Source organism: Chiloscyllium plagiosum, unplaced genomic scaffold, assembly GCF_037043375.1.
Source record: "Chiloscyllium plagiosum isolate Xiang-an unplaced genomic scaffold, Cpla_swu_hap1 HiC_scaffold_18, whole genome shotgun sequence".
NCBI classification, from domain to species: domain Eukaryota; kingdom Metazoa; phylum Chordata; class Chondrichthyes; order Orectolobiformes; family Hemiscylliidae; genus Chiloscyllium; species Chiloscyllium plagiosum.
The window spans coordinates 28,230,937-28,249,093 of NW_028270156.1; the positions used below are offsets into that span (position 1 = coordinate 28,230,937).

Consider the following 18,157-nt stretch of genomic DNA (forward strand, 5'->3'; position numbering starts at 1 on the left):
AATTCTCTATCCCAGAGTGTGTTATGGATATTCAGCAATTGAATATATTCAAAAGAGATTGATGGATTTTTGAGTACTCAGGGGAATTAAGAAATATGGGGATTTGAGGGTAGAATCATAGAGTCCCTACAGTGTGGAAGCAAGCCATTCGGCCAATTGAATCCACATCAACCCTCCAAAAAGCATTCCGCCCAGACCAATACCCCCCCACCCTATCGCTGTAACCCTGCATTTCACATGGCCAATCCACCTATCCTGCCATCCCTGCACACCTTAGGCAATTTAGCATGGCCAATCCACCTAAGCTGGGCATCTTTGGCCTGTGGAAGGAAACTGGAGCACCAGAAGAAACCCACGCAGATACGGGGAGATGTGTAAACTCCACACAGAGTCTGGAATCGAACCTGGGATCCAGGTGTATTGACAGCCAGCAGTGCTAACCACCATGCTGCCTATAGGTAAATACCTGTTGTGATTTATTGAAGTGAAAAATGGGCTTGAAGGGCCAAATGGTCTATTCTTGCTGGTTTCTAGCATTCTCATTACATGTGGTAGGACCAGAGGGGATTTATTTGGCAAGTTAAGCCTGGGACCCCACATCATGAGGAACTTCCTTCTGGAACATTACACATGTATCCCCACAGCCACACTGTCAAGTCACTGTATCCCAGAAAGGAAATAATTGGAAGCTACTTACTGGATGTCCTTGATCTTCCACTCATAAAAACGTTGAGGAATTTCTTGGAGAAAGGAATATCTGCTTCTGGCGTGGAGTCTTCTGACAGACAGATCGAGTCCCTGTTCGGCACACCCTCCTCGTATTCCTCCCCAATTGCAGACTCGTACGGCGACGTAACACAGTTGTCATAGACGGTTGCTGAATCGCTGTCATCACTGTACCCTGAGTAACAGTGCTTTAGGCTCACCAGCTCCAACTGCATGTTGTCATCCACAACCAGAGTGTATTTAACAGAGTCATAGGACAGCGCACTGTCGGAGCTGACTGAGGTCCGTGGACAGAGCTGCTCTGCATTGAGCGAGGTTCGTGGCAGTGAGCAGCTATGGGATGTGGAAAGGCAGGAGAGCACTTCGTCCTCTTCACTGATGGATGGTTTTGGGTTCCCCGGCAGGGTCAGGCAGGGGGCAAAGTCCACATCTGAGCTGATGGACATGCGGTTCTCATTGGACTGAGAGAGGAAAGGTTTCTCGTTTTCAGACGAGTCAGAGTTCCTTTGCACCGGAGTTAGGTAGATCTCCTCAGTCGCCTCAATTGGCACCTGTGTTTGGTACTGGATGTGCTCATCATGTAGGCTTTCGTTATCCTTCGCCCGCTGGTTAGAGGCAGTCGCTGTCACAGAGCATCCTGTGGCTTTGGAAGCTGCAATCTCGCTCTGTCCTGTTGGCGCCCGCCTGCAGGTGCTGACCTGGGAAGTTGATGTCCCTTTGTCAGTGGTGCCACTTGCTGGTTTCACTTCATCTCCGAGGCATCCGTGAGTGGGAGTCACATCTCCTATAACACAGGAAAGTTTACTCAATATCCCAAACAAAAGAAGCCAATCTTAAATAAGCAGTTGCTCTATTCCCTAGGTCACTGGATTGCTTTTAAAGAGAAAGTTATCCGCTGCACTGCTCAGCAAACACTCCCTCCTCTTGTCAGTCAAGAGTCACAGAGTACTGTATCACCTGCATGTAGCCTAGGGACTGGATTGATGAAAGGAATAAGGAAGAGCAAGGAGGGAGGAAAAACACAAGTTGTAAAGTGGGAAAAAGAAGACATAACAGGAGGGAGAGTGCAGTAAGAGGATGGAAGAGCAGAAGAGCAAAGATGGGGGCAAAAAGGGAAAGAAAACTGAGGGGAGGAAGAAAGGGAAAGGAGGATAAAGAAAGGGAAGAGAGAGGAGGCGGCTGGAAAGGAGGAGGAATAGTTGGAAGAGAAGGACAGGGGACAGAATTGAGGTATAAGGATATTGAGAGTGGGGGACAAACAAATGGACAAAATGACAGACACAAACAGAGGTTTTGTGAAAAAAGGGTGAAATGTAGAATTCCAATCTCTGTTTAAAAATATTCAGCTCTTTGCAAAGAATTGTGTTTGAAGCTCTCTCTCATGTCTCTCTGTAGACTTCAGACATTTGCAGAGTTGAGAGTCCAAAGGTATGCAAGTTAGGTGGATTGGCCATGCTAAAGTGTCCAGGAATGTGCAGGCTTGGGTAGATTAGCCATTAGAAATGCAGGGTTACAAGTTAGCGAAATGGGTCTGGATGGGACACTCGGAGCTTCAGTGTGGACTCAATGGGCCAATTGGCCTGTTTCCACACTGTAGGGGTTCTATGATTCTCTCTAGTTAAAAAAAAATCATAAAAGTCGGACATACATCTCAAAGTGAAATTGGAATGGCCACTGGACAATTGATGCAGAGACTCCAGTTAAAAAGAGTCTGGATTCCAAATGTCAGCTAGTGAAATTTGTAATCAGTTAATAAATCTGGCATTAATAGTTGGCCCTAGTAACGGTGAAATGGTCTCTAATCAGTAATGGTCATAAAATCCAGTTGATTCATTAATGCTCTTCAGGGAAGGAAATTTGCCAGCCTCACCAATCTGGTCCACATGTAATTCCAGATTATCAAATACCTTCTGAAATTGCCTAGCAAGTTCACTCAATTCAAAAGGAATGAAGAGGGGTGATGGACACAACAAATGCTGGCCTTGCTGGTGATGGCCACATACTATGAAAGAATATACAAACCAAAACATGATTGTGACATGTAGAGTGTACTACCTGGAACCGTGATGGAGGCAGATTCCATTGAAGCATTCAAGGGGGCATTAGATAATTATTTGGATAGATGTGGTATGCAGGAATAGGAAGAAAAAGGTAGGGACTGGCATTAGGTAATAGAACTATTGGCAGGCGTGATGAGCCAAATGGCCTCAAACTGGCTGTAACAATTCTGTGATTCTGAGCAGAGAAGGTCAGGAACAGATTTAAAAGGTGTGTTTAAAATCTTGAAATGGGAGACAAAGCAAACAAGGAGAACCAGTTTTCACAACTGAAGGTCAAATACACGGAGACACAGATTAAAAGGTCATTTTCAAAAGAGAAAAAAAAGAGTAGCATAAGGAAAGACTTTTTCACACAAGAAGTGTTTGGGATATGGAATGTACTGGGCTGGCAGAAATAGATTGAATGGTAACTGTTGAGCAGGGAATTGGTTAGATTTTGGAGGGAAGGTGAAGTAATAGGACAAATTGGCATTGGAGAAAAATTCTCCCCCATCTTGTTACTTCACCAGGGGAGTGCTGGGCAAGGTGGTCCGTGGGTGACCTACACAACTCGCCAATGATTAACACCCTGGTGGTCAAGAAATGGCCACTTAAGGACCTCAACTCACCACATCCCCAGTTGCTTGGTCCTATCGGATAGAAATTGGAAGCATGAGTGGCAGAGAGAGAGTGGCCTCTTAAAGCCACATCTCTTCCATTGCCTCTGATTGACCAGGCCCCTCTCCCAATATGATCCCCACTCCTTCAGAAAGAAAGAAAAACTTACCCTCTCATCGTTGGATTCTTTGGAGCTGTAGGTCTCGTACAACCCTTGATGGGATGGGCTGAAGAGCCTCTTTCTGTGTAGTAAAAACTCTCATTATATGACTAAATCCTCTAATTTTTGTGTGGGGAATGGAATGCAAAAGTAAGGGTGTTATACTTCTGCTGTCATGCAGGCATTGGTGAGACCGCATCTGAGTTATTGTGTCCGTATTGGTCGTCTTATTTAAGGAAGGGTGTAAATATACTGGAATCAGTTCAGGGATGGCTCATTAGGTTAATCCATGGAATGGATGGAAAGGCTGGATCGACCAGGCTTGGATCGCTAGTGTTTAGCAATCGGAGATGATTGAAACAATCTCCACGTAGGTCTTGACAAGATGCATGTAGCAAGGAGGTTTCCTAGTTTGGGAGAATCTGGAACTAGGAGTCATTGTTTTAAAATAAAAGGGAAACCCATTTAAGACAGATGAGGAGATATTATTTTTCAGAGAGTCATCAGTTTTTGGAATGCTATTTTTCAAAAGGTGATGAAAGCAGTGTCTTTGATTATTTTTAAAACAGCAGTTGGTAGGGTTAGGATTATAAGAAGGTGAAAGAGTTATCGGGGTAGACAGAAGTTTAGAGAAATCAGATCTGCCATGACCTAAGTGAATGATGGAGCAGGCTCAAAGGATTGAGTGACTGATTTGTTCCAAACCTGTACAGTTAGGAATCTTGGATTCTCAATGCAGTCGAAAGAAAAGCTTTGTCAGTTGTTAAATCAGGCCATATGGGGGAAGTGCTGTGGGAAATCACAAGGAAAGCGGCTAACGGTCAGGCAAACATTTCGGAGGACATCTGCAGTCCAGTGAACATTTTTGCTTTGTGCAAATATCACTTTCCTAGCTGCTTGGTACACTGCATAACAGACCATTAGAGAATCAGCCCAATTTTTATTCCATTGGAGCAACTAGCTCCATTGATAGAGTGCCTGAAGAGAGACGTATAAGATACTTCACGAGCATAAAATCAGAATAAACTAACAATAAGCCAAGGAGGAACTCTCTCTTACCCCAGCAACCAAATGCTGGGTAAAGAGATAAGTAGGGCCTTAAAGGAGGCAGTAATTATGACTATAGGAAGAGAAAACATCTGGTTTCCTTGGTCTCATATTCCCATGTCAATGCAGTGGGACAATCTAAAGTCACAAACTCTCCTGTGGGAGAGAAGAGCAATGCAGGAAAATTTCTGAAGCTCTCTGACAGGCAGAAATACAAAGATGGACCTCCTTACTCTGCTTCTGTACTCAGTCCTGCAGAATCCAGCTCCAGAGTCTATCCCCACTCAGCCAGGGCTACCAAGTCCCATTCAGCTAACACCTCAGAGTTCAGTGACTGACATCACCTCAAATTTAAAATTCTTATCCTCACATTCAAATCCTTCAATGTCCTTTGTTTGTTCATTCGCGGGACATGGGCATAGCTGGCTGGCCAGCAGTTATCAAACCCTAGTTGCCCTTAAGATGGTAGTGAGCTACCTTCTTGAATATCTAGAGTCCACATTTTGAAGATAGACCGACAATACCATTAGGGAGGACTTCCAAGATTTTAACTCAGGAACAGTGAAGGAATGACAATATATTGCCAGGATGGGGAGTGGTTTGGAGGAAACTTGCAGATGGTGGAGTTCCCATCTATCTGCTCACCCCTTCCCTATCCTTGTGACCTCCTCCAACCTTACATACCGATTTTGCCAATGCCACCCTGCCAATTCTGGTGTCGCACACATCCCTTTAATTTTCATCCCATCATTGGCAACTTTAATTGCAGCTGCACAGATCCTAAACTCAAGCATACCCTTCCTAAATCATTCTGTTGTTTTACATACCTTTGTCCTTTGAGACCTTCCTTTAAAAACAAACTTTTTTCACCAAGCTTTGGGTCATGTCTCATGATATCACCTGATCTGGCTCAGAGCCAAATTCTTGTCTGATAACTCTCCAGTGAAGCATCTTCAATATTTTACCATGTTAAGGGGGCAATACAATGCAAGAGTCTGTTTCAAATCACAACCCAACATTCATGTTGTTTCTCTTTTTAAAAAACATCCCTGTGCAATTCACACCCTTAGAGCTCACTCAGCAAATCGGATGGTTTAAGAACGGAGTTAATAAATGCTGCTCTTAAAGTTTGTGTCAAAACAAACCTATCAGGGCTTGGCACAGTGCAGAAACACATACCTGTTTTGAGTGGGGATGATGATTGGGAGACCTTTTCTTGCCAGCTGTACTTTTTACCAAATGAGTTGTTGTTCAGCGTATCCTGTAATACAGGTAAACAAAGGATATTAGATGCAGATGGCAACAGTCTCACCAAGCTGGGCAGCACACAATGGGCCATGCAACATATTTTCAAGAAGTTGCAGAGATTATTTAATATAATTCTCCTGCTTTTGAATGACTGAGACACCATAAAGGTAAAAAAAAACCCAAGACTGTGGGCAGTAGTGCAGATCTGGGTAAATAAGCTACACTGCCTGTTAAACCTCTCTCTTGTTCTCTCATCATATTCTTCAATCGGGTACATCAATTGGTGACAAGGTTAATATCATTCAGTTCTTCAACAGAAGTCAAAAGTGACTCTTATTAACTTGACCTTTAGTAACAATAGTGCAATGAATAGAGGCTTCTAGCGTGAATAGTCAGCCTGATCCCATTCATTCCTTACACTGTCACAGATCTTGGCTTTGAGTGCAAGTATAAAGCATGTGATGGAGAGTTTGCAGCCGATTTTACAGCTCTCCCATGTACAGTGTTCACATCTCAAATAGGCCATTTAGCTTAGCTGCTTTGTCACTCCTTATGCTTTCCCATAGTCTCCTTCCATCCTCCTCCATCCAAAGCTATCGATATATCTGTCAACTCTTTTCCCTCTCCCTCATGCAATATTGAGTTACCTTTTAAATTTTACTCAACCACCTCAAGCATTGCACATGGGGATGAATTTCACATTTCATCCACTTCCTACAGCAAGGGATTCCTCCTGAATTCCCTATTGGATTGATTACTATTGTATAGTTATGGCCCTTAATTTTGAATCTATCTCACAAGTGAAAAACCTCTATGAAATAAGATGATCCATTTCCACATTGTAACCCTGTCAGACTTCTCACCTGTCTCATCTACTGTTGGTGCCAGTTCATGCTCATTGTAAACACTAGATTAGACTATTCCAATGCACCCCTGCTGGCCTCCCACAATCTACACATTGGTTTCAAAACCTCATTCTGGTTTTCAAATCCATTTGAGCCTTTGCACTTTTCTCGCACTGTAATCTCTTCCAGCCCCACAACCATCCAAAATATCTACGCTCATTATGTTCTGGTGTCTTGAGCATCCGATTTCTGCTGTGTCTTTGCCTAGGCCCCAAGTTCCCTCTGTCTCGATCACCCTCTCTTATGCCCTTCAAGGTGTTCCTTAAGACCTACTTCATGGACCAAGCTTATGGCTACCTTGCCTAATAATGCTTGGCGTGGTTCAACTTTTTTTTTTCAAAAAACTTTGATTGTGAAATGCATTTTGGACTTTTTTTAAAAAACTATGTTTAAAGCACTGTACAAGTTCCTGGCTGTCTAGCCAAACAAACACGGTTACAATCTTAGACTATTCACTGCAACACAATAGGCTTCTTGGCTAAAACCGAATTTCAACATGCGTTCAGAATTCTCTTTTGCAACAATTGCTGGCTTAACACTTCAAAATTCTGTTGCTGAACTCCAATCAAATAGAGTACTTGCTATCCGAGTCAGATCTTATTAGTGATGAGAGATGATCTTTGCCAAATCCTCCTCTTGCTCCAGGGAGCATAAGCTCTGAACAATGCATACTAAAGCATCATATGCCTGTGACATCAAATGAGAAGCAAATGCTCCATTTAGGCAGAAGGGAATGGTGATCATTACAGTGCTTCTAATCAACTAAATGGCTAGGTTAATAAATGCAGACTTTTGTTTTAAATCTTTCCTCACTTGGAATCTTATAGCAGATATAGCCATCCTGTTTGAAGTACGGTTTGGTCTTGAAATTGCAAATTCGTAGGCAGCAATGTTGTTTATTAAATCAACTGCAGGGGTGTCCCTTCCAATCATTTTTCCAGTCAATCTGAATTAAACTGGCTTGAAATAATTTGTTCAGTCCCAGTTCAGCAAAGCCTAAAGATTTCTGCAGTGACTAGCTACCCAGCAATGCTTGCCACTTCACGTCAGACTGCCAACATCTGGCCCTTGGTGAATGGCCGGAAGCGATTAGAAAGAAAGTCATTGCTTCAAATTGTAGCCTTGGCATTTTGCATTGCCTTTCCCAACTAGTGGCCACTATCTGTAACAGTGCTGCCACTATATACCAAAAGCACTAATAATATGCATTCTGTAAGGAGTGAGGATCCAATTAACCAGATAGCCAATGTATGTGGAATAAGTATTTCAATGAGGCCACATTCACAGTTAACTAGAGTGTCCAATTTGGTCTAATATGAGACCAGTTTAAGCCGCCTCCCAGCATTCAGTATGGCAATTCTGAATTAAGCAAAAGAGCTCATTTTCCAAGTTGAAAGTGATTATTTCAAAAACCTGGGAATGAGGGGAGACAAAAACAAAAATCTAGGATGGTCTTGCTCTTTAACAACATTAGCCTGGTACTTTGCATCTTTGACTCAAATTTCCTTGTAGTCTTTGGAGACACATCTGCTTGGGTGTATTCATTTCATAACCCTAATTTATTTAGATTTACTAGTTCCCTGCTAATGCAATCTTTGGTAATTTTTTTTGATATTCTAAAATATTCACTATGGGGTGATAGTGATAATAAAAGAGGCTATGTATTCCCTACGTAGTAACAGTGACCAAATTTCAAGTAGTGCTTCAGTGACCAAGTAGTGCTTTGGAGCGTCAATAAACCATGCAAGACACTATAGTTGTGTTTTATTCCTTTAATCATGACTTCAAATGTTTATAGCATTACATATTCAAATAAAGAGTTGAAGAAATTTAAACTAAATGATAATTTCATTAAAATGCATGCCTTCCACAATGATTGGACCTTATGAAATCAAATGGCTAATGCGCCCTCACCAATTGGCAAGGAGTGATAAAGAAATAATTGAAAAATTGCAGGGAGCTCCACAAGTCTTGTGATGTCTACTTTTTTTGCAGACCTCAACTGTGCACAGAGTTAAACAAGTTTGCAGATTGTTTAATACTATGATGCCTTGAGGTTAGGGCCTACTCAACTGAAGGATTAATTTAAGAATATATAACTTGAAGGGGAGTAAGCCTGGATGTAAACTGATTCAATATTGATGTGCTGGAAGTGCAGCTTTGAAACAATACCAACTGATTCACAAGCACCTAATTTCATAGAGTCAGAGTCATAGAGATGTACAGCATGGAAACAGACTTTTGGTCCAACCCATCCAAGCCGACCAGATATTCCAACCCAATCTAGTCCCACCTGCCAGCACCCAGTCCATATCCCTCCAAAACCTTCCTATTCATATACCCATCCAAATGCCTCTTCAATGCTGCAATTGTACCAGCCTCTACCACTTCCTCTGGCAGCTCATTCCATTTACGTACCACCGTCTGTGTGAAAACATTGCCCCTTAGGTCTCTTTTATATCTTTCCCTCTCACCCTAAACCTATGCCCTCCAGCTCTGGACTCCCTGACCCCTGGGAAGAGACTTTGCCTATTTACCCTATCCATGCCCCTCAATTTTGTAAACGTCTTCAGGGAAAACAGCCCCAGCATGATCAGCCTCTCCCTATAGCTCAAATCCTCCAACCCTGGCAACATCCTTGTAAATCTTTTCTGAACCCTTTCAAGTTTCACAACATCTTTCCGATAGGAAGGAGACCAGAATTGCACGCAATATTCCAACAGTGGCCTAACCAATATCCTGCCGCAACATGACCTCCCAACTCCTGTACTCAATACTCTGACCAATAAAGGAAAGCATACCAAATGCCTTCTTCACTATCCTATCTACCTGCGACTCCACTTTCAAGGAGCTATCAACCTGCACTCCAAGGTCTCTTTGTTCAGCAACACTCCCTAGGACCTTACCAGTGAGTGTAGAAGTCCTGCTAAGATTTGCTTTCTCAAAATGCAGCGCCTCTCATTTATCTGAATTAAACTCCATCTGCCACTTCTCAGTCCATTGGCCCATCAGCTCAAGATCCTGTTGTAATTGGAGGTAACCCTCTTCACTGTCCAATACACCTCCAATTTTGGTGTCATCTGCAAACTTACTCACTGTACCTCTTGTGCTCACACCCAAATCATTTATGTAAATGACACAAAGTAGAAGACCCAGCACCGATCCTTGTGGCACTCCACTGGTCACAGGCCTCCAGTCTGAAAAACAACCCTCCACCACCACCCTCTGTCTTTTACCTTTGAGCCTAGTTCTGTATCCAAATGGCTAGTTCTCCCTGTATTCAGTGAGATCTAACCTTGTTAACCAGTCTCCCATGGGGAACACCTTACTGAAGTCCATATACATCACATCTACCGCTTTGCCCTCATCAATCCTCTTTGTTACTTGCTCAAAAATTCAATCAAGTTTGTAGACATGATTTCCCACGCACAAAGCCATGTTGACTATCCCTGATCAGTCCTTGCCTTTCCAAATACATGTACATCCTGTCCCTCAGGATTCTCTCAACAACTTGCCCACCACCGACATCAGGCTCACTGGTCTACAGTTCCCCAGCTTGTCCTTACCACCCTTCTTAAACAGTGGCACCACATTAGCCACCTCCAGTCTTCCGGCACCTCACCTGTGACTATCAATGATACAAATACCTCAGCAAGAGGCCTAGCAATCACTTCTCTAGTTATCCAGAGTTCTTGGGTACACCTGATCAGGTCCTGGGGATTTATCCACCTTTACCCATTTCAAGGCATCCAGCACTTCCTCCTCTGTAATATGGACATTTTTCAAGGTGTCACCATCTATTTCGCTACATTCTATATCTTCCATATCCTTTTCCACAGTAAATACTGATGCAAAATACTCATTTAGTATCTCCCTCATTTTCTGCAGCTCCACACAAAGGCCGCCTTGCTGACCTTTGAGGGGCCCTATTCTCTCCCTAGTTACCCTTTTGTCCTTAAATGTATTTGTAAAAACTCTTTGGATTCTCCTTAATTCTATTTGCCAAAGCTATCTCATGTCCCCTTTTCGCTCTCCTGATTTCCCTCTTAAGTATACTCCTCCTTCCTTTATACTGGTCTAAGGATTCACTCGATCTATCCTATCTATACTTTAGCTATGCTTCCTTTTTTTCTTAACCAAACCCTCAATTTCTTTAGTCATCCAGCATTCCCAATATCTACCAGCCTTTCCTTTCATCCTAACAGGAATATACTTTCTCTGGATTTTCGTTATCTCATTTCTGAAAGCTTCCCATTTTCCAGCCATCTCTTTACCTGCGAACATCTGCCCCCAATCAGCTTTCGAAAGCTCTTGCCTAATACCGTCAAAATTGGCCTTTCTCAATTTAGAACTTCAACTTTCAGATCTGGTCTATCCTTTTCCATCATTATTTTAAATCTATTAGAATTATGGTCGCTGGCCCCAAAGTGCTCCCCCACTGTCACCTGCCCTGCCTTATTTCCCAAGAGCAGGTCAAATTCTGCACCTTCTCTAGTAGGTACATCCAAATCAGTTTGTTTATCCAAAATTGTTTTTGTCATTTTAAAAGGAAACAAGTAAATGTCTCTAAGAGAAACAGGACCAACAGGAATTTTTGACACATGCCAGAATTTAAGAGGTTCCAACTCTCACGAACTATGGAGTAGGCTGAAGCTTTCTTCTTTGGGAGAGAAATCCCAGGGACAATCCAGTACCAGTCTTTAGAATTATGAAGCAGTTCAGTAGAGTGGAAGCAGAGAAGTTGCTCCCCACTTGTCTCCCAGGAAGAGACCAAAGCTAGGAACCATAAACATAAAATTGTCCCTAATAAATCCAAAGCCGCACAAAAAAGTGACTTGAGGACCATGCAGAGATATCCCAATGTGGTTTGGAGAAGTTGAGTGAATGGGAAAATGCATAGCAGATGAAATATCATATGAATAAAATGAGTTTATTCCTTTTGGTAACAAAAACAGGAAGGCAGATCATCACCTGAACAGTGATAGGTTATAAAAGGGGAAGTGCAATGTGACCTTGGTGTCACTGCATAGTCGTCACTGAAAGTATATAGGTGCAGAGGGTGGTGGAGTGAGTAAATATTTTGTTGTCATTCAAAGTGAGAGGATTTGAGTACAAGGGCAGGGATGTCTTGCTGCAATTATACAGGGCCTTGGGCGAGACCACACCTGTTGTGCTTTGCACAGTTCGGATCTCCTTATTGGAGGATAGATGTTATGGTTATGGCAGGAGTGCAACAAAGATTTACCAGAATGATTCCCGGGATAGTAGGATTGGTGTTAGTTGGGAGAATCAGTTTGGAATATATTCACTCGTGTTTACACAAATGAGGTTGGGTGGGCCTGGGATAGAGGTGTGGGTATGGCTGGGCTCTCAGAAACCTTTAAAATTCTAACAGGAGCAGACAGATTAAATGCAGGAAGAATGATCCTGACAACCAGGGAGTCCAGAACCAGGGGTCATGGTCATAGTCTAGATTTTTTTTAAATCAACCTCTCCAGAAATGTTATTTCATACTTAATGCAGGATAAACTGGTAAGAATCTCAAATTCACAGCAACAAGTTTTGGTCAAGCAAGTAATATACATTTAAGCTAAATAAACATCTGCAGGAGGAAGGAATAGTAAGATATACTGATAAGGTGAGATGAAGTGAAGTGATCTATGAGAAGATTCACGTGGAGTAGAGACACTAACATGAAGCTGGGCTGAATGGCCTATTGTTTCATTCTCCATTAAAATATTTTGTTTATATAAATCAGATCATTTGTTACTTCTGCTCCTGATCTGTTAAATTAAAAACAAACAACTGAATTTAGCTCCTAGTTTACTTTCTGTTCTCGTCTTTTGTATTTCAAATGATTACGATTTTACACTTCAGGTCATTTTATCTCAAAGAACTCAAATAGCAGGCAGAAAGAAATGAATAAATTGCATAAGTTGCACCTGATATTGGGAGGGTTGTATCATTATTCAGGTTTAGAGGGCTCATGGTTCTGAATGAAAATTCAGAATTATCTCAGAGGGCTACTTGGTAAGGAAGAAAAAATGCTGATCATTAATCTCCTCAGAATCTCTAACGTGGAAGCAGGCCATTCAGGCCAAGTCCACATCGACCCTCTGAACAGCAGGTCACCCTCCTTACATTTCCCTGTAACCCCGCATTTCCCTCGGCTAATCCACCCAGCCTGCACATCCCTGGACACTGAGCAATTTAACATGGCCAGTCCCCCTTCCCTGCATACCTTTGCATGGGAGGAAACTGAAGCACCCGGAGGAAATCCAGGCAGACATGGGGAGAATGTGCAAACTCCACACAGAGAAAAGCCCAAGCGTGGAATTGAACCTGGGGTCCCTGGCACTGTGAGGCAGCAGTGCTAACCACTGCTAACCAAGCAGTACCACCTTCTTGCATATTATAAAATTTGTTATATAAATTCTCACCTCTAATTCTGTCCTTGCCAGTGATATCTACATCTCATGAAAGAATAATGAGGAAAAAAAAGAAATGGGACATTATTTCCATTTCAATATCTGAAGTGCTGCACCCATAGTGAGAAAGGTGGTGATTTATTCACTTATGTAGATGAAGCCACTAAGTTTATTTTTTTTCCCTGCAGTGGGTGAGGAAAATACTTTTCTCTAGGGATCAAAAATTATTTATTTTATTGACCTCAAGTACCTCTGATACTTCTTTCTAATCCATTCAGAGGAAATTGGTGGGTCAGAAGGGAAGGGAAGAGGTGCCAAAGTTGTTTGATTGTCGGTTTACCATGAATGGAAGGTGATGGCCTCGTGGTATTATCACTAGGCTATTAATCCAGAAACTCGGCTAATGTTGGCAAGTGGTGGGGAGCAGTTTCAAATTCTGCCACAGCAGATGGCAGAATTGAATTCAGTAAAGAATCTGGAATTTGGTTTCATGGTCAACATTAGACATCTTTGTCAATTCTCAGAAAAAAAAAATACTGTTTCACTAGTGCTCTTTACGAAGCAAATCCATCAGTGTTACCTGATCTGGCCTATATGTGACTTCAGGCCCACAGAAAGGTGGTTCTCTTAACTGCTTCTGGGCAATTATGGATGGGCAATAAATGCCGACTTAGCCAGTGATGCCCACCTCCCGTTAGTGAATAAAAAAATTACCATGGTAGGTTTGCTAGTATACTAATAGGTTAGTAAAAGCAATATGTCCTTGTGAAATCTGCCATCAATGTGCATGGGGAGGGCAAACCTGCTCCGACTCTATAAACTTTCACCAGGTCAATACCAGAATAGCAGAGTGACAGTAGTGGGAATGATGTATTTATTGAAATCTATTTATTTACTTAAGTAATGACATTTGTATATGTGTAGGGGAGACTGTGACACATTTCTATCTCAGAGTTAGAAAGTGTTAGGCTTAGCTCCCACTCCACAGATTTCAGGACAAATATCTGGACCAACACTCCCACTTGCAATACTGAGAGAGTGCCACCGTGTCAGAATCATCACCTTTCAAGTGAATCATTTAACAGAGACCCCATACACCACTTCAGGTACATATAAAAGATTCCAGTGACTGGTAAAGCAAGAAAAATGTTTTCCCTAGCACCCAGGCCTATATTCAATCCTCAATCGGTTTTTATTACATTCCTATATGTGGAAGCTTGCTATGTCCAAACCGGTTGCTGCATTTCTACAGGGCAACGACGGTTTCAAAATGGTATTTTGTTGGTTGTCAAGTACTTTTTTTTATTCTGAGGTTGCAAAAGGTTTGATATATCAAGTACAACCCTTCAGTTTTTACTTTATGGCTTACAGAGTTATGAGTCATTCACCTACTAGCAAAACAGATTTGTAAGTGATTTTCTGCAAAAACTATACAGACCAGTCAATTTGATTAGAAATTGATTTATAATGTCATGTTGTTTGACTTCCACAATTTTAAGCACTGTCTGCAGCTTCGATCATCAATATATGATTGGATTCCTTCCACATACAGATTATAAAACTGGCATAATACATTTTTTAACCCAGTAGTTAAGTCTGTGTGTCACTTATGCAACTGTCTACTGTTACAGTAATCTAATTAGACACTCACTGCTGAAGGCAATCCTTGCAATCTTCCACAGTCTGTTTTTTTGGATTAACTAACCAGGGAAAGCAACAGTGAGTGTGAAAGCACAGGGATATTTGAATTCCATGACCAACTATAAACCTGGTAAAGTTAAAGATCCGTCATTATTGCCATTCAACTGGGCTGCAAGGAAGGCAAAAAAAAAACAAGTTCTTTTCTGCACACTATGTGCCATCCAAGAAACCAGATTAAAGGGGGGGGGATCAGCTGCCGAGGTCATTTTAAAATCGGTGAGCTATTGCACACACACCAGCAGAGGAACATCACTACATTCATCCTTCTTACCGGAGTACGAGGAACTTGTGGGAAAAGATTCAAGGTCGTGGGCCGCTTGGGTTTGTAAGATGCCATGCTGACAGGCTTAGATTCTTTCAGAGGACCGTTGTCCTCTTCCTCGATATCAACAGCATCAATCAGGTCGAGCTGCAGCATCTCTGCCTGGATAGTGCAGGGATCATTTCCGCTTGTTGTCGCAGCATTATTGGTCTCCAGGGTCACATGAGACTGAGAAGAGAAGGAGATTGGACAGTAAGGGGTCAACTGTTCATACGGAAGTAGGTAAATTTTGTACACGCTATATAGAAAGGTTGTAATTCAGTGTCAGACAGGCTTAAAATCTCTCTGCTGTCTGAGCAAATAGAAAGATCCTCCAGGTTATCTCAGTAAAAACACCATAACTCTTGTCACAGGGAGGAGATGTCAACAATTCACACACAAAGCATGTTTATTTTTAATCTAAAACACACATTAACCGAACATTGAAATATGGAACATTAGTGAAGGCCATTCAGCCTATCATGTCTGCACTACTTAGAGTCAGAGACATACAGCATGGAAACGGATTCCACTCCAACCATGTCCATTCAAATTAGTCCCACCTTGCCTGTGTTTGGCCCATATGCCTCCAAACCTTCCCTGTTTATGTATTTATTCAAAATGTCTGTACAATGTTGTAACTGTACCTGCATCCACCAATTTCTTTGCAGTTCATTCCCCACACAAAACCACAGTGTGTGTGAAAAACCTGCCCCTCATGTCCTTTTTAAATCTTTCTCCTCTCACCTTAAAAATATTTTGAACTCTCCCATACTAGGAAAAACACCTTATCTGTACCCCTCAGTTTTATAAACCTCTCAGGTCACTCCTCAACTTCTTACATCCCAGCCTATTTTTAGAACTCTAACCTTCCATTCCTGGGCAACATACTGGTAAACCTCCTCCAGTTTAATAATATCCTTCCTATAGCTCATTGAATGATTCATCCAATTAGTTTCATTCCCTGACCTTTCCCCATTGTCCTTAATTTTCCTGTCCAAGTAGTCAGCGTACACTTTACATATCCACCCTGCCTTTCCATACATTAGATGTGCTAGCAGTTCATTAGCCAGTTGCCAATTGTCATAAACAGTTCTTGCAGGAAAATCTACAAAACTACAAACCTAATGCTCCAAAGACCAAAACAATTAGCAAAGTTGCATACAATAAGAACAAACTCACTTTTCCAACAACTGAAAGACCATCTATCCAAGCATCATTAACGCAGTATAATGCTCCAAGGCACGTCAATCAAATCACTAAATCACAGGGGCCTTCAGACAGTTAAGTCAAAGCTTTTTCAAAGATGTTGGACTGAAGAGGCATCTTAAAAGGGAAAGAGGTAGAGAAACCTGAAGGTTGAAGGAGGTGAATTCAAGAGTTTAGGCCAGTCAGCTAAAGGCACGACAGCCAAATGTGATTAAAATTGGGAATTTAAAAGGAGGGCAGAATCAGAGAAACAAGAGATATTGGAGAATTGTAAGGTTGGAGGAGATTACAGAAATAGGAAGGAGCAAGGCTATCAGAGAAGTTTGAAATTTTCAAAATCAAAGCATTATTGGACTGAGAGCTAATTTTGATCAAATAGCTTGTGGGAATGATTGGTGAACAGAATTTGGGTGTGAATTAGAATGCAGATTGGAAAGTCAATACAGATCAGCAGCATTGCCAGCAAGAGATTCCTTTCAAACCGAGGATGCCAAAACCGATTCATTCAAAATGTTAGGCCAGTATAAATTGAATTCTCTGCAGTTACACAAAATGGTCAATTCTGAATTACCAGTCTATACCTTAACACAAAACCAACAACTCCACATTGCACATATTACCTTAAGGCATGTGTGGCTGGTTCCTGCTTTGTCAGTGCGTGTTTCTTCATCAGGGTCCCCCTTTCCTCACTAAAGATTAATGCTGTGACAATAAAAGCTGTTCCTATTGGAAGTTCATGTGGGAGCTGCAGAGTTATGGGCTCTTTTACACAATAACTGACCACACTGAATAATTTTTAAGTGTCGTGTTTGAGAAATATCTAACTAGCTGTTCATCTAGACTGACACACCAACTGCAGTACCGAGGAATGTTGCATTGTCAGAAGTGCCTTCTTTCAGAGGAGGTACTAAACCAAGGCCTTTTTAAAAGATCCCATGGTACTTTTTGAAGAATGGGAGATGTATACTCCCTGGTGTGCTATCTAATATTTATCCCACAAGAAATATCACTTATGATAACATATATGGTCATTTTCATACGTCGTCTGAGTGACTTTGCTGAGCTAATTGGAGGCTAAAGTTTGAAAAATCAGTGGGAGGTCAGTGCTATAACAGAAGCTAAAGTTTGAAAAATCAGTGGGAGGTCAGTGCTGTCTGCTGGGCTAGACAATGTGGGTTTAAGATTCACTGCAGAAGCAGAGGCACAAAATCAAGTCCGACTCTCCACGTCTGTAGTGACTAAATGCTGTATATTGGGAAGGGAAGATAAACAAAACCCTTGTCCCCTTCAGGTGATGGTTGCAAATTAGCCCATACCACACTTACAAAAAGCAGCATTACAATTGTGAAAGTATATAAAAAAAAAGTGATACTCTGACACAGAGGGATCCTTCTATATGAATCACAAAAACATTAGCGAGTGGATACAAGTCATTAGAAAGGCAAATGGAATGTTGGTCTTTATGGAATGGGGGAAGTGAAAAGTAGAGAAGTCTTGCTACAACTATTCAGGTTATGGATAGGTCTGCATTATGTGCAGTTTCTATTTTCTTAATTAAGGAGAGATATCTATTTGGACTGGAGAAAGTTCAGAAAATGTTCACTCGGCTAATTCTGAGGATTAAAGGATTGCCATTTTGGGCTTTTATGCTCATTCTAAACACAAAGTGATACAATTTTACAGATCAATAGTATCAGGACTAGACAAGGTAAGTGCAGGAAGGATGTTCCTGATTACCAAGTATCCAGAAGCAGGCATCACTTTTAAGGATACAT

The 18,157-nt window shown here is 41.7% G+C and overlaps 1 protein-coding gene across 4 annotated transcripts in view; it reads right to left on the reverse strand.

The window, feature by feature from the left end:
• mapk8ip1b (mitogen-activated protein kinase 8 interacting protein 1b) overlaps nt 1-18,157 on the reverse strand; it is a 153,976-nt gene that overhangs the window by 32,559 nt on the left and 103,260 nt on the right. For 3 of the 4 annotated variants that reach the window (XM_043705587.2, XM_043705586.2, XM_043705591.2), the window contains 3 exons: nt 15,144-15,362; nt 5,770-5,851; nt 698-1,510 (listed from right to left, as the gene is read on the reverse strand). In XM_043705587.2, coding sequence (XP_043561522.2) covers nt 698-1,510; nt 5,770-5,851; nt 15,144-15,362 — 1,114 coding nt within the window. The remainder of the gene's footprint in view (nt 1-697; nt 1,511-5,769; nt 5,852-15,143; nt 15,363-18,157) is intronic. The other variant, XM_043705588.2, reaches the window with a different exon arrangement.